We start from the raw sequence: 17,270 nt of genomic DNA on the forward strand, positions 1-17,270 counted from the left end.
GGAGAGAGAGGTGCCATTGAGTGAATGGGACAAACGTGGGTTTTGATGTCCTCCAGATCTGGCTTCTAATACTTTCCAACTATGGGACCTTGAATAAGCTAGTGAACTCTAGTAGGCCTGGGCTTCTTTCATGGTAATTTTGGGGACCATCACCTGCTGATAGCCATTGTTGTGAGGAACAATGGAATATGAAAGTGAGGCAACTTTGAAACTTTTATTTTGAAACGAGTTCTGAGATGTTATGGGACTCGCTCAGTGTCACCAATCTGCACCACGGATCTGGACCCTTCAGCTCCTCGTGCAGAGTTCGGTAACCAAGGCAACGAGGAGCAGCGGACGCCCTCACACCGGGGTACCGACGCCTAGCCCGGTCTCAGGCTCGGCGGGCTCCGCCTCCCGCGGCCTGGGCTCCGCCAGGGGGCGCGCGCGGTGGCCGCGCTCTAGCCCGCCGCGCGGCTCGCCCGTCTCTATGGTGGCTCGGGAGCGGCAGGAGCGGAGGCGCGCTCCCGAGGGGGGCGGGGCCGCGCTGGGAGCGGGGCCGCGCGAGGGGCGGGAGCGACCGGGCCGGGAGGCCGGGGATGGGTGGGGGGGGCCAACTTCCTGGGGCCGGCTGTGAGGATGTCGCGACCGTCCCCGGGTGCCCCTCAGCCCCGGAGACGCCGCCGCGGCTCAGCCCGCAGCCCCCCTGCCTGAACCGTCCGCGGCCCGGATCCGGCCCCTCCCCACCCCTCCCTTCCCAGGTGCGGGCCGGGCAGGCGGCCGCGGCAGGTGAGGAGGCGGCGGCGTTGGCGCTGGGTTCCGCAGGGCGCCGGGCCTGGGGTGGGGTCCCGGGGGAGCCCGGAGTCGGAGGCGCTGCTCGGCCTCGGGTCTCGCCACGCTGTGGTCCGGGGGCGCCTCCTCGGTGCGGGGCGCGGCCTGAGACTCTCCCTGCCGACAGGGGATGGGGGACGCCCTGCCTCGCTGGAAGTCTGCGCATCCAAGGTAGCCCGCACCTGTCCCATTAAAAGTCCCCTCAAAGGAAGCATTTCACCTGTGGGGGCAGTAACGGGAGACGTGTGTTCTCAAATATTTCCAAACGCCCTACAGATCGGCACGTTCAGTTGGCTCGTGGGGGAAAGATGCCGCTTTACAGCATAGGAAACCGAGTCAGGTTCGCGGCGGCCTGCGTCTGCATTTTAAGGAACTAGCCTGACCCAGCTTCCTAGTGCAGGAGCCCTGCGGGCGTGTTGGAGGAAGGTGGAGGCTGGAGTTTGGAGGCTCGATGGAGAAGTTTGGGGATGTGGTTCTCCTCCCCCCCCCCCCCCGCCGCCCCGCCCAGGGTCCACTGTTCTCTCTTTTGGGAGTTGTCCTCTGTTCATTTGAGGTGATGTGTGTGAGGTCGCCAGTGGCTAAGACGGAGAGGGACATGGGGCCTCTGTGCAGCTGGCTGCCCATGAAACATTTGACCAGGCTTGGGGAAGTATGCTAGACCTGGGGAACCAGAGCGTCGCAGACATCTGCTCAGAGCTTGATTTCAGGCTGGCAGAAGATAGAAACAGCAGCATATTTTCTCCTTTTTTGTTGGTCTGTCATTTGTTCTAGGAGAAAAAGCTGCTTGTGTAATCAAGGAAGAGTGTACCTTGCTCCTCCCAGTCTACCCCAGGGAAGAATTATTGTTAGCTTGGAAATAGGGCTTTACCCACAACTGCCACTTTGCACCCTGGCTAAAGGCCACTGTTAACGTAATGAACAACATCCCCAGGTGCATGTGGCCTTCTAAGAAAGTAAGTTCCTTGCCCATCCCTGTTACAGGTGGTTTGGAGGACAGAGACTTCCTGTCACCTCTGTTGGTGCAACTGTTTGGGGAGCAGTTGTGGTTTTCCCGGTGACAGTTCAACTTACTGAAGTGTGGCCAAGGCTGTCACTTATTGGAACCTTTTTCTAGGAATGGGAGTAGGCAGGGGACATGGTGCTGGGCTGAGTTTGTGTACAGAATTCTAGGGTTGGGAGCTAGTTCACGGGATTTCAGGTTTGACAACGTCTTTATCGTTTTTTCCTGATTGCATTCTTTTTCACGTTCAAGGAAATAGATGATGGAAAGCATTTCTGAAACGTCCTGGCATATTTCCTAATAATTCTGGACTTCAGAGTACAAGTCATAAACTACAGTTTATTTAGAAGTGTTATTTTCTTAGGTTTGAAAATTGTATATGACAGTTGCAGCTTGATGTGGCAGGGCTAACTAATAACTTGATTGTGCATGAAGCAAATTTCCATGTAATCTAGGACACACACACATTTTAATGTCTATTTAGTTTGGAAGATCAGCCCACTAAAAACTTTCATATTGATCAGGAAGACAGCTGTTATCCCAACTGTGTACATTGGGATCGGGGATTGTAAATCTTCTAAATTGACTTAATTTAACCAGTTGCTAAAATAACCTGCAGAAAAAGAGAGCTCTTCTCAAAGAGGTTAGAAATTAATTTGTTTTCAAAACTTTCTCACGGCCAAGCCAGTTGATAATAACTCTGCTTAGCACAGTCTAATAGGAATGCCTCTTTAACGCCTCTTAAAATAGCAGTGGGAAAAGCATTTTCAGTAACCAGCATTTAAAAAGACAAAACAAAAGGCAACAATAACAAAAAAGGGCACAGTTTCTTCCCTAATTACATGTCCATTGTGATGTTTAATACAGTCACACCCATCTGTAAGAGTGTTGTGCCTAGAACTTTCTGAAAACACCTACATAAACCTAAGGAGTGTTAACGGGACTAATTCCACCTTAATTTTTTATTCTTAAAATAGTTTTTTATTCTTTACTACTGCTGTTGTTTTAAAGGTAGATTAGAGACTTTTATATTAAACTTGTACTAGCTATAGTGTTTATGTTTTGGGAGGAAAGATTTAACGTCTGCACCTTGAATCTCATAACCCCTGCAATACAGAGCTGAGTTATAATGTAGAGTTTAATGAGAATGCATAGTTTAAATTGCTGTTGCTGAAGTCTCACGGGGCGAGCTGCCTCATCATTACTGTTTGGTAATGTTACTGGTTATTATTTTTGTTTGGTTACTGTTTATTGGTAGTAGTGACTTGTGTTTATGTAAGAAAGATTCTGGCTATTTGAAGGGCAGTCTTTTCATATCCAAACACACAAATTCCCATTGCTTCAATAGGGAGGTGGTGCGGTCATTTCTTGTTTTGTGACTGTATTATTTGGAGTTTTAAAATCCTAAAACTAGTTGGGCTCTTAATAGGATATCCTGTTATATCTCACATGAAAGCCATCCTAGATAGGTAGGAATCATCGGCCTTATGTGTTGAAAGACCTCAGCTCTCCCAGTTTCCAGGATTTATCAGTTGCCATGGTCAGGACAGTGGTTTTATCTAATCCTATGATGCCATTCTTAGCTTAAACCCATTATCCTCATTTATCTTTGTTAAGACTGTCATGAAGTTTCTCTGCTTTCTGTAGTTCAGGTTGAATATTCCACATTTTTGATGCATTTGGGCCTGTTAACGTTCTGAATTGGAGCAGTTAAGAGAATCTGCCTGTCTTTAAACATTTTCCTTTTTCGAGGCAAGCATAAAATCTGAGTTTCCTCTGGGGGAAACTAGCTCTTTAAAAATCTGATAGGAAAACAAAAGCTGGTTTTTCCAGCTTTTTACCAGTATGAAGTCTTCCTAACCTTTCCTTCCTTTCTGGTTTTGCCAGTACAGTGATTAGTGACTAGTAGTGAATGATGGACCAGAGGCATTGGGAGATCCTGAAGTCTCCTGAATCATAAAAAGAAGGTCACATTGTATTCAGTGCAGCTTTAGTCTTTTTAGTGAGTTTTACTGCAAGGAGTTCTCCAAAGCCAGCCACTCCTTAAAAGATTCGGTACCTAGCAGTTTCCAACTGAGTCACTGAGGGGCTCTTTAAAAATACAGATTTCCCAGTTCCACCTCCTGGAGATTTTTTTTTTTTTTTTTTGAGTGGATAAGTGATGACTGAGAATCCACATTTTATTTTATTTTAATTAATTAATTTATTTTTGGCTGCATTGGGTCTTAATTGCTGCGTGCGGGCTTTCTCTAGTTGCGGAGAGCAGGGGCTACTCTTCGTTGCGGGTGCGTGGGCTTCTCATTGCGGTGGCTTCTCTTGTTGCCGAGCACGGGCTCTAGGCGTGCGGGCGCAGTAGTTGTGGCTTGCGGGCTGTAGAGCGCAGGCTCAGTAGTTGTGGCGCATGGGCTTAGTTGCTCCATGGCATGTGGTATCTTCCCGGACCAGGGATCGAACCCACGTCCCCTGCATCGGCAGGCGGATTCTTAACCACTTGGCCACCAGGGAAGTGCCGAGAATCTACATTTTAAAAACCACTCTGGGCATCTGCTTCCAAAAAGCTCCCCAAGTGATTCTGATCTGCAGCCGGGTTTAGGAGCCACTGTTGCATTGCTTTGAAATTCTTTATAAATTGGTAGTCCCTTTAAAAGCATCATTATGTTATTCAGGATGTTTGATTTGCTAGAATAGCCCATTTCCTAGTCATGACAGATAACAAAGAGCTTTTATAACTTTTATGTAAATTACTTTACTGAGAGGCCCCCTCTGCTGTATTATCTGTCAGGAGTCATGAGGGAGGGTTGGCGAAAGTAGCTTCCTTTATTTCCTGAGTGGACAAATGAATGATAATGTGGAAACCACTGGAGGTCTGAATGGGTAGTCAAGTCTAGTTCTGATCAGTGTTGGATAGGAGAGCTGCCTGGGAATTCTCTGTATGTAGGATTTTAAAATAAAGCCAACTTGCCAGATGTTTCATTTCTACATAGCTGAAACGCTTATTGGAAATAATGGATGCTTAATAGGCAATAAAATTTAGTTGCAGGTCTTTTGCTGAGTTCATGGATGGAAGAAAAATTGCTGAAATACAGAACCCTCTGACTTAAAGCAGAATCAGGGCATTAAATATGTTAGTTAAGGATTTAAACTTGGGAAAAGTGTAACAATTTAGGAAATAGACAAACCTGTTTTGAGTCCCAGCTCCTCCACCTCCTGGCTGTGCTACTTTAGACAGGTTACTTAACCTCTGTGGGCTTCATTTTCTTCATCTGCAAGATGAAAATCATACCTGGTAGCATTGTTCTGTGGATGAAAAGAGAGGAAATCTCTTCTTTGTACATTGTACGGAACTCAGTGAATGTTCTCTTCTCCCACTTTCTCATAGGATTTTTATTCCGTAGGCTTAAGATGTCTTTTGAAATCTGGCCTTCTCTCTATCTCTTTCCAGGAATATCTACTCGGTCAGCTCTTTTAGAAAATGTATGAAAGAGTGAGGACTGAAGTTAAGAACTAGAGAATATGGGAAAGAGGAATGAGTCATAGACACTTGAAAAAAATTTTTTTAGAACAAGTGGAGTGTAGGCATATATCCAGAATTACTGTCTGCGGGAATGATGACATTATCCAAATTCTGCCTCAAGTATCTGGGCGGTAGTCTGGGAGCTCAGCTCAGGCTACCGGGCTTGGAGGGTGGCCCCACTAAGTAGCACCTGACGGCCCTTTCTTTCCTCATCTTCCTTTCCCCCCTCTCGGGCTCTTTTGTTTCTCTCTCCCTCTCTCCTCCCTTTCCCTCTTTTAAACTGCCCTTCCTCTCGACTTGCCAATCATGGCCATAGTAATCACAGACCAGGCCCCTGGAACTCGAGGCTAAAAGAGGTTGCTGGTTGCTAACACCTGTCTCCCAGCTAAATGAATAGGCTCTTTTGTGGGCAGGATGCTAAAAAAGCTGATTAGTACAATACTGGCTTAAAGGACCTATTAATGATCCAACATATGTAAATCATGGAGTGATTTAAAACCATTTTAGAGATTTGTTTCTTATACTCTACGTTAATTTTTTACATTGAATTAGGATGTTGGCTGAATTTTTCCATGTCAACCATGAATCTGTTTATTGCCCAAACGGACTAATTTTTGTCATATTGATTTGGAATCATTTATATTCTAAAGAAGTTTCTACCCTTAAGGGCCTTTGTATTCTGCAAATGTCTAACTAGTGTGTAATACAATTAAAGTTTTGTTCACTGTGCTGCTGACATAATTAGTTTAATTTCTGCTCCTTATATATTTCTCTTGGAAGCTGGGAAATTAAAATACTAGATTTTGCACAAAACTGCTTTTTTGAGGGGGTGATTTTACTGTCAGTTGAACAGACTTAGGCCCGAGGGTACATTTTTTAACGTCTTACTTAACTTTCCTGTAATAGTCTCTTTCTCTCTATAGAATTAATGTATAATTGGCTATTTAAGCATTCAGAAGAGACAATGTTTGGCCTTTACCCGGTGATTATATTTTTTCCTATATGTCTTTTGAGGAAATGTGTGTAACTTTTGGAAACTCCTAAGTATATTACCATTATGTGAACATGAGAACTTTTGCAAAGGCTAGAGAATGGAGTGGTTTTCTGAGATAAGCTGTATTATTTAATTCCCTCCCCAAATCACTGCTGTGTTCTTTTTTAGATCATAGTGCTTGCAGACCTTGATATGAAAGTGGAAAGGCTGTGATGCCTGGCAAATCCTCTTCACAATTTTTCTGTGATGCGTTTCACAGAAATGGCTCTAGTCATAAGGAACAGAAATCACTCTCAAGGAGACTTCACATTTAATTACTCTAATCCACACTTAATTTCCTACAGGATTCTTGGAGAGATTCTCACCAGGCTGCTGATTTCCTGGAGTTACGACCTATGAAGGTTTTTTTTATCGCAGTTAAGCCTGCTAACCTTTTTTTTTTTTTTTAAGGGAAGGTGACCTTGGTCTGGTAATTTCTCCATTGTCCTCTCCTGTAAAAAGATAAGCAAAACCTTCTGGCTCTCTCAGCAGCCTTTTTCAGCAGCTACCACCCATGTGCTGAATTTGAACTTTACACAATTTTTGTTGAGCTAGTGTCACTTGACTTTTGAAAGCTGCCCCCTCCAATGCTATAGGTTTAGCCGGCATCTCCTAGTTTAACATTCACATGCCTTTTCTAGAATTGCATATAATTATTATATGCAATTGTAATTATTATATGCAATTTTAATGTTTCATTATCTCTGGGTTGTGGAGTGGTCAGGTCTCCTAGGGACAGCCGATCCAATCAGACTACTTGGAGCCAGTCTGATTTGCTGAAACATTTTAACTGTCTTGATCCACTTTGAAGAAATGCTGCCTAGTCATCCTGAAATTTACAGGAAGTTAGGCCAACTGGAGGCTCTGCTGGCCTCTGAATGGTTAAATGTAATTCGTTAGTAATCAGCACCATTGTTTATTTGCAACTGCTGGGTTATGTTAAAAGACTTGGAAAAAAAGCTTTTCTTAAGTAAATGGAGCGGCCTCCTCTCCCACCCCGCCCCTTCTTGTTTTACCCTTTTCATTTACTTTGAAAAATCTTTCCACTCTTCGTTCTGATCACATGCATGGAATGTGATGGAATCAATATATTTTATGCTATAGGAAAGCTTGTTTTCCCTCCAGCAATTTCTGTGAATTCCCCCCACCCCCTTTCAACTTTCATAATGATTAAGATATCTGCTTGAGAAATAACCATGCCTCATCTTCTGTTGACTTACAACCTTTTCCAGGGTCTTGAGTCAGTGGGTCCATAGCCAATGAATTATACCCCCTCTTAACCATGCTCAATTATTATCTTCATGGTGTGGAAGAAGATCCACTAGAGCATGAGCCTTTATTCCAAAATCCTGGACAAAAGGAGCGTTCTGATTTGGGGAAAGAGGGTGGAGTGTTTTCCAGGACTTTAGAGGGAGTGGGTCAGCCGAAGTTCAGCCAGTTTGAGGAATCCTTAGTCAAGGATGGTTCTCAGGAAGAGGGCGGAATTGTCTTGGAATTGATTTTGCAGACCAGTAGCCATGGTTTGGGCAATTTGGATTTTATGGAGGTGAAGAGGAACAGTTCGGTGTTAAAGTTTTGTGCCAGGGTGTGGGGTGGGAAGGAATAGCTGCAGGGCCTAGGACTTGCCCAGTCCGCAGTGGAAAATTCTTAGGCCTTCCGGTCCTCTCACTTCTATCTACCTCTCTTTTTACCTTTTGGGCATGACTAGATTCAGGTGCCATTCTTGGTCATTTGTCATATGCTGATGGAAGTACCTGCATAGTCATTCTGTGTCAGAGCTGAAGTTTACCTTAGCCAGTGTTTGCTGCAGAGCTGGTGGGGGAAGGGGTCAAATGTTCCCAGAGAGCTTGACAGAGGGCACTCCACCTTCCCTACCACCCTCACCATATGGTTGGACCCAGCACTCCGGGTGATTCTGAGTCATCACCCCCACGCCCATTGATCTAGTTCAGTGTTTCCCAACTGTTTGGGCTGTTGACATATTTGCAGACCGGCTGCTTGAGGAATAGTGACAGTGAACCAGCCAATTAATGGGGGACATAAATATGATAGTTTTGCAGCTTCACCTCCAGATGATCTTCATCAGATTCGTAAATTTTATTTATTTGATTAAACTTTTTTATACAGCTTATCACCATGTCTCTTGTACTACCAAAACTAATATTAAAAGTGAAAATATGTTGACAGTTACATCTAATTTGGTTTTTGAGGTACTGGCTATCCACACCTGCACTGTTATTTGTGGAAACGCTCACAAATAGCCGCCTGAAATCTTTCTGCTCAGCTCATCTTTTCAGAAACAGCACAAACGTAAAAATAAGCCACTAGTTTTGTTTGGGAGGGACTGGTACAAAATTCAAGAGTTCTGAATATCGTGTCAAGAAAGCAGTTCTTGGACTTCCCCTGGTGGCGCAGTAGTTAAGAATCCGCCTGCCAATGCAGGGGACACGGGTTCAAGCCCTGGTCCAGGAAGATCCCACATGCCGCGGAGCAACAAAGCCCGTGCACCACAACTACTGAGCCTGCGATCTAGAGCCCACGAGCCACAACTACTGAGCCTGTGTGCCACAACTACTGAAGTCCACGTGCCTAGAGCCGGTGCTCCGCAACAAGAGAAGCCACCGCAATGAGAAGCCTGCGCACTGCAACGAAGAGTAGCCCCCTCTGGCCGCAACTAGAGAAAGCCCATGCGCAGCAACAAAAACCCAATGCAGCCAAAAATAAATAAATAAATAATTTAAAAAAAAAAGCAGTTCTTGATGCCATAGCATGTAAATGTTTACACGCATTTTAATACACATTTGGTCTTCCCAACGAAACATCATTTTTTTAAATGGGGAAAAATTGAAATTTTTTGTTACATATTACTGATATTATAAAAGTGTATTAAAGTGTTTTCCGTAAGTTTTAATATACTGATTTAAAAATACTTTTTACCTAAAATAATTTCTTTATTGGGGTTTACACACAAATTGTGACCTTTTTTTTTTAATCCCTAGAGGCATTACTAAGATTATTGCAGTAGATCTCAAATTTTCATGTGTATCAGAGTCTCCCGGGTGCTTGTAAGAACTGCAGTTTCCTGGTTGCTAGCCCAGACCTATAGAATCTGGGTGTTTGGGAATGAAGCTGGGGATTCTGATGTAGCTTATCTGCAGACCACACTTGGAGAAAGTAATACTGTCAGAAGGAACCACACATTAAAAAAAAATGATAATGTTGAGAAATGCTGATGTTAGGGGGATGCTTTTATTCTGCAGAGGAGGAATTCAAGGCACAGGGAAGTAAAAAGTCTCCAATTCACCCAGCGTCTCCAAGTTAGTTGGATCTTGAAGACCAGCAGTGAGGTCTTTTGAGTCTAATTGGGTACTCTTTCCATGAGGTTACACCGTGGTGTACCTCCTTATTGGTTTCTTTAATTGCCCTCAAATCAGAAGCTGTAGGATAGGGCAAGGGTGCTTTGATTACTTCAGAACAATAAGTGACACAATTGGCATTCAACTGTGTGAAAAGTTAGTGCTTCTGAAACTGGTGAAGGACCAGCTTTGTAAAGTGCTTTTTCAGTCTGTTGCCAACTAATATTTTTGTAAAGTACAAGAAAAATGAATTACCAGGAAGTCATGCACTTGGATACACAGCAGTTCATACCTACTATGAATTGTTTTGTGTTTACCTTGACACGGATGTCCATGGAGGGTGTGCGTCTGCACACTGTGAATAGCTTTGTTCTATTATAGGTGGTTCTGAGGACGTCTTAGGAACTTGGTATCAGAGGTCCTTGATTTTCTTCCTTAGGCTACCTGTAATTGAGGCAACCAACTGAGAACTCCCTACCTGGAGAGAGAAGATCTATCACTTGGTGATTTGCTAGATCAGAACCACGATTTTAATACTTGAGGATGAGGTGAGGATACTTACCTTTAATATATTTAAGAATATATTGATAGACCTTGCATTTTGTGCCTGTATTAGGAGGGTATTTACCTCCTTTGACTAAATATTAGAAGGGAGTTTCCAACTTACTGGCCTGTAACTTTACTTACAGTTAATAAAGATGCTTAAAGGTGGGAGACAGAAAATAAAATTTGACGGTGTGCCGTTTCTTTTTTTTTTTTTTTTTTAATTTTATTTATTTATTTATGGCTGTGTTGGGTCTTCGTTTCTGTGTGAGGGCTTTCTCCAGTTGTGGCAAGCGGGGGCCACTCCTCATCGCGGTGCGCGGGCCTCTCACCATCGCGGCCTCTCTTGTTGCGGAGCACAGGCTCCAGACGCGCAGGCTCAGTAGTTGTGGCTCACGGGCCCAGTTGCTCCGCGGCATGTGGGATCTTCCCAGACCAGGGCTCGAACCCGTGTCCCCCGCATTGGCAGGCAGATTCTCAACCACTGCGCCACCAGGGAAGCCCCTGTGCCGTTTCTTTGAGGCACTTCAGCATGTTTGGTGTTTAGAAACCTTTTGTAAGTAGTCTAGGAACAAGCATTACTAGTTTGTGTGGCTATAATGTCAAAATGAGTGTTGATTTGGAGCAGGGGAAAAAAAATCTCTCCATGCATGCGTTGTGTCCTGGTTTAATTGCTTGGTTGGATGAAATGTCAAACTTGATAGATTATTGGAGCTGTTATTTTTATTTTGGTGGTTAAACAATAATGAAACTGTTTGGATGTTTGTGGGGAACACTGCTCCCTGTGTCTGGACTTTGCTCTGGAGAAAGTTTCAATTGTTCAGAAGCAATACTAGTTAGAAAATGCAACTTCTGTGGCTCCTAGCACAGCTGTCTAAACTATTAGCTGTATTGGGGCCTTTGGACAAGCATTGTTTAACACTTTTGGACACAATTTGTGTTTCTGATTCCAAAATGTCTGGTTGTTGCTGAATAGTTGGGAAACCTAGAAATGGGAGAGAGGTGTCTAGCTTAAGTCAAGCCTTTTTTCTTTAAGCATCTCTAGAACAAACTCCATCTTTCTAACTGGGGTGGGGAGGGGTGGGGAGGCTGTGTGATGAGGCTGGGCCTTGCTTTCCTAGTTACTGTTCAGTAGAATAGCATGTGTGCCAGCCTACAGAGGACTTTGGTCATTATAACCTTATGATACTTCTCTTTATACCCTATTTTACCTGTATAAAAATTATCGGTAGCTATTGTGTGCTTTTTGTGTGCCAAGGACTTTGCTATATGAACTCATTTAACCCCTCCCAACAATTCTCCGAAGTGTAGGCACCAATATCTGTGTTCCGCAGATCAGGAAATGCGGCACAGAGAAATTGAAAATGTGCCTAAGACCACACAGTGTTTGAACCCAAGTAGTCTGGCTGGAAAGGTCCGCTCCCAACCACCAGGCCCCAGCTGCCTCTCACTCCATCAGCTCATCTAATTATGATTACTTATCAGAATAAGTCTTTAGAAATAGGTTCTATTTCATAGAATGTGGGCTTAAAATTATCCTTTTATACATGGGCCTCCTTGTGTGGAAAGTGATTTTAGAATGTTATTAGCAGTATTTGTTATTCCTTTACTAGTTTTAATTCCATTAGCACTGAAGGATTTTTTTTTTTGGTCTTTTTTTTTTAAATTTTTGGCTGCGTTGGGTCTTTGTTGCTGCGTGTGGGCTTTCTCTAGTTGTGGCCAACGGGGGCTACTCTTCGTTGCGGTTCGCGGGCTTCTCATTGCGGTGGCTTCTCTTGTTGCAGAGCACGGGCTCTAGGTGCGTGGGCTCAGTAGTTGCAGCACACGGGCTTAGTTGCTTCGCAGCATATGGGATCTTCCCGGACCAGGGATGGAACCTGTGTCCCCTGCCTTGGCAGGTGGATTCTTAACCACTGCACCACCAGCGAAGTCCTGAGGATTGTTTTATAGTTTATTCTTTGTTCTAAAATTGTAATTGTATTTGATATATCAGCCAGTCACCCTCAAAAGCACATTTGGCTAAACAGCTGAAGCATTGGGTTAGAGGAGAATTTATTGGTGGGTTTTCTTTAAAAAAAAAATTTTTTTTTTTGCAGTGTCTTTCTGTTTTTCAATAGGCCTTCCCAATAAATTGACCCCTGTATAGGATACTGTAGATGTTGGTGGCGCAAGGGTCCTCGTGTTGTAAGTGATAGTGGAATAAACAGTGGTAGACCACTTTCAGTAAGAAGCCCGGATGAGTATAGAAACTAAAACTTTGTGCCTGAGACATGTGACCTGCTTTCAGTACATGTGAGCCCTGGCTGGGAGAATCACAGAGGAAGCATCATTTAAATTTTTTCCACTAACCTTTCCCTCACATTTGGAGACTGCTACTGAGACTTTTGTAGGAAAAACTTTGTAGTAGGAAGCCTGTCACATGTGAGGTGCCCCACCCCGGTAACCACGTCTTTCACAATTTATGTGTCTGATCGCTGCAGTTTTCAGATGCTTTTGATTTCAAGCGGGACACTTTGGGCTGAATGCTGAGCTTAAATTGCAGTGAGAGTTCACTCTGCATGGGTTACTTCCGCTGCCTCCTGGCTCATCGCTCATGGCCCTGGGGAAGCTCAGATAAAAACACCGGTAGAGATGGGGCACAGGTAATGCCTGAAATGTATTTTAGGTGGTTGAGCCAGCAACGGAGTCATGCTTAAACAATCTTTTTTTTTTTTTTTTCTGGCATAGTAGGGACGGCAGAATAATATGAAATGTGCTTTGCCTTACAAACAATTCACCTTCCTTAATTCTCCATAGTGGTTGGACAGTTGAATGAGTAATTGTAATTGCACATTGATTGTCACATACATCCCTTTTCCCCCAACCAATCCTTGGCAACCAGTAATCTGTTCTCTATCTCTATAATTTTGTCCTTTTTGAAATGTTATGGAAATAGAATCATAACAACATGTGGCCTTCTGAGGTTGGCATTTTTCACTTAGCATGATGCCCTCCATCCAAGTTGTATTTAGTAATGTATTTAATAATGCTTTTTATTGCTAAATAGCATGAATAGTATGGATGGATGTATCACAGTTGTTTTTTTTAATTGAAGTATAGTTGATTTACAATGTTGTGTTAGTTCCTAGTGTACAGCAAAGTGATTCGTATGTATACTTTTTCATAGTCTTTTCCGTTATTGTTCATGAGAAGATATTGAATATAGTTTCTTTTTTAAAAAATTAATTAATTTATTTATTTTTGGCTGCATTGGGTCTTCATTGCTGCGGGCAGGCTTTCTCTAGTTGCAGCGAGCGGGGGCTACTCTTCGTTGCGGTGCTCAGGCTTCTCATTGCAGTGGCTTCTCTTGTTGCAGAGCACGGGCTCTAGGTGCGCGGGCTTCAGTAGTTGTGACACGCAGGCTCAGTAGTTGTGGCTCGAGGGCTCTAGAGCACAGGCTCAGTACTTGTGGTGCACACGCTTAGTTGCTCCACGGCCTGTGGGATCTTCCCGGACCAGGACTTGAACCTGTGTCCCTTGCATTGGCAGGCGGATTCTTAACCACTGCACCACCAGGGAAGTCTTGAATATAGTTTCTTGTACTATACAGTAGGACCTGTTGTTTATCTGTTTTATATATTGTAGTTTGTATCTGCTAGTCCCAAACTCCTAATTTATCTCTCACCTATCGCCTTTCCCCTTTGGTAACTATAAGTTTGTTTTCTATGCCTTGGATGTATCACAGGTTTTTTAAAATTTAATTAATTAATTAGGTTGTGCTGGGTCTTCGTTGCGGTAGGCAGGCTCCTTAGTTGCAGCTCACGGGCTCCTTAGTTGTGGCATGTGAACTCTTAGTTGTGGCATGCATGTGGGATCTAGTTTCCTGACCAGGGATCGAACCCAGGCCCCCTGCATTGGTAGTGCAGAGTCTTAACCACTGTGCCACCAGGAAAGTCCCTGTATCACAGTTTTTTAACCATTTACCTATTGTAGGGCATTTTGGTTGTTTCCAGTTTGGGGCTGTTACAGATAAAGCCATTATGAACATTTATGTACAGGTATTTGTGTAGATACAAGTTTTAATTTCTCTGGGTTAAATGCCCAGGAATGCAATTGCTCAGTCTTACAGTAAGTGTATCTTTGGTCTCTTAAAGAAGCTACCAAACTATTTTCCTAAGCCCTGTACCATTTTACAGTCTGATCCACCAGCAGTGTATGAGATCCAGTTTCTCTGCATCCTCATCAGCATTTCATATTGTCCCCCTTTTTTAACTTTTCTAATAAGTAGCATATCTGTTTTTTAAGTTCGTCAGACTATTTGTAAAACTGACTTGACAAAGAGCAAAGATTTTTGAGTCGTGGTTAGCCCTTCACGTGGCTCTTTCTCTATACAGTGTTCAGTGGTCTGTTGACCTGCTTTTTAATCCCCTGCCCTGGTGTCCCTGAGAGGAGAAGACTAACCGGGACTAACCTGGGGGAAGTGAGGACATGAGCACGAGACTCAGTCTCCCCCTAACCTGGCAGGACATAGCACAGTACTGCTTCTGGCTCAGAATGACGACAGATGAACCAACAATGCTGTCCCAACACTATGAATTCTGGTTGATTCTTATGTTTGCCTCAGTGAATATAGCCTTAAATATGCTGAAAATTTGGCTCAGAATGGCCCTAAGAACTTGTTCAAATTGTCCTGTTTCATTTTCTTCGTCAAGTGATCTTAGGTACTTTATTTCTGGTAATGTTAATTAGCTTATACTCCTCATTTAAATACTAAAATAGCACAAAAGTATATGTATAAAGCAGAAAGTAAACCTCCACCCGTACCAAAAGTAACACTGTTAAGTGGTTCTAGACTTTCTGACTATATGTTTTGTATCTCTCTCTCTGTATATATACATATGTATGTATACTGTGTGTGCTATGTGTGTGTGTGTGTGTGTGTGTGTGTGTGTGTGTGTGTTCTCCACCTGCTGTTCTGTACTGCTTTTTTTTTTTTTTTAATGGATAATATATTGTGGACATTTTCCCCTGTGATTCTTTTTTAAGTGTTTAATGCCTGTGACAAAACTTTGGGTTCTATTGTAAAAGGGATGAGAGAGATACCATTGAAAGACCCAAACAATATGTACTTTATTCCTTGTTACATGGGTTTGGGTTGAAATAAGGTTATGGTTTTATTTGTAGGTAAATCCTTAGAATTCTGGGTGTTGGCATCTCTCTGTCCACTCTATTATGAATAATGCAAGTCTAACTTTTTGATGTGATCTCTTGCAGAACCGTGAGGGAAGCAAGAACCGTGAGCACGGTAGTCCTTAGAGAATGTATAGTCCTGTGGGTATTTGTCTACTCATTGGCTGCTTAGTCAGATGGAGTGTTTTCTTAAGTGCTCCTGAAATGCACAGCGCAGTTTTTATTTTGAAATCTCTCCTTCTGTCTTCTCTGCCTCTTCCTTTACTTTGATTACCTTGATGGGACATTCAAGCTGTGCAGTCTTATTACCCTTTTATTTCCATAGCCTACAAAAGCCAGTTTGAAGATTAACTGTAGGTGAACAGGTAATTTATCTGCATGGCTAGAAATCACCCATCAAGATGAAACGCATGTCAACAAAGACCCCCTAGACTTGAGGACCTGAAGGAAGGTAACTTAATCTTGTGGCATTTGGAAACCAGGGTGAAAATTTAGGAAGTTTGACCTATTGGAGGCAGAGCATGAGTATGAGGGTGGAGAGACAGAGAAAGAGAAGGGGGCGGGGAGGGGGGAGGGAGAGAGAGAGAATGTGTGTGTATATTTGGGGAAGAGAAAAATCCAGAGCTCTAGAGTAAATAAGAATTATGAATTAAGGTAATCTTCAAAGTTGAATTACAGAATCTTTGTTCTGAGAGGGTGGCTACTGGGGAATAGAACATGAGCTTACCAATTACTTCATTATGAAGCTCTTGGAGTTGTTTAGGTGATGGAGTTTGATGACAAGGGCCTTTTCCCTGCCCTTCTTCTGTATTAGCAGCACAGGGGAAAAAATGAAGAAATAGCTTTGTATAGAAAATTACACCCGTCGAATGGTTCCAAGATTTCCGTTACCAGGTTTCTAAAGTGAACTGCCCAAGATAGCAGTTTAGTCACGTCGCTGACTTCCTTTTTACCAATCTTGTCATCAGGTCATCAGGCTGTGTCCTGTCAGCTTTGGAGTCTTCCTTTTCCTTCAAAGTGGGCTTGCTACTTTTTCAGTTCCTGACATTTACTAATCTAGTATTTCATTGTGCCTGAGGTAGGCAGTTGCTGTACCCTTGATGTTGGCTACCTTTCTTCTTTTTTTTTTGTTTTTGTTTTTAATTAATTTTACTTTTTATTTTTTGGCTGCTTTGGGTCTTTGTTGCTGCGCGTGGGCTTTCTCTAGTTGCGGCAAGTGGGGGCTACTCTTCGTTGCAGTACGCGGGCTTCTCACTGCGATGGCTTCTCTTGTTGCGGAGCACGCGCTCTAGGCACGCGGGCTTCAGCAGTTGTGGCTCGCGGGCTCAGTAGTTGTGGCTCGCGGGCTCTAGAGTGCAGGCTCAGTAGTTGTGGCGCACGGGCTTAGTTGCTCCGCGGCATGTGGGATCTTCCTGGACCAGGGTTCAAACCCTTGTCTCCTGCATTGGCAGGCGGATTCTTAACCATCTGCGCCACCAGGGAAGTCCGATATTGGATACCCTTCTGCACTATGAAGTATTATGCCACAGTGGATAATAAAGTGCCCAAATTGCATTATAGAACAGATTCTGGTAACTGCAGCCCCGGGGACCGGCGTGGCTGGCGTGCCCTCCTGCAGCTCGGGGGTGGTTTTGCCACAAAGTGCCGTGAAGCAGGTTGAGCCTCATTCAGTGCCGGTTCCTATATCTGAACACTAAAGTGGCTCGTTAAAGATTAAAGGGACTGCCCGGTTCTTCTGGCCCCAAGACGGAATGATCCCCGCCATGGCGACAGCCGCTGTCTCCCAGGAGAGGCCATCTTATCCAGCAGGGCTGTGCTTCCAAATGTTACAGTAAGCCTGCGGTG

The 17,270-nt window shown here is 43.8% G+C and overlaps 1 protein-coding gene across 6 annotated transcripts in view; it reads left to right on the forward strand.

Moving 5' to 3' along the window:
• Positions 1-555: 555 nt before the first annotated feature.
• RFFL (ring finger and FYVE like domain containing E3 ubiquitin protein ligase) overlaps positions 556-17,270 on the forward strand; it is a 67,979-nt gene continuing 51,264 nt past the window's right edge. For 2 of the 6 annotated variants that reach the window (XM_082370908.1, XM_082370911.1), the window contains exon 1: positions 558-768. In XM_082370908.1, coding sequence (XP_082227034.1) covers positions 579-768 — 190 coding nt within the window. In that variant the 5' untranslated portion in view covers positions 558-578. The other 4 variants (XM_082370910.1, XM_082370909.1, XM_082370914.1 and 1 more) reach the window with 4 other exon arrangements.

Source organism: Balaenoptera borealis, assembly GCF_965194805.1.
Source record: "Balaenoptera borealis genome assembly, chromosome: 20".
In the NCBI taxonomy this organism is placed as follows: Eukaryota; Metazoa; Chordata; class Mammalia; order Artiodactyla; family Balaenopteridae; genus Balaenoptera; species Balaenoptera borealis.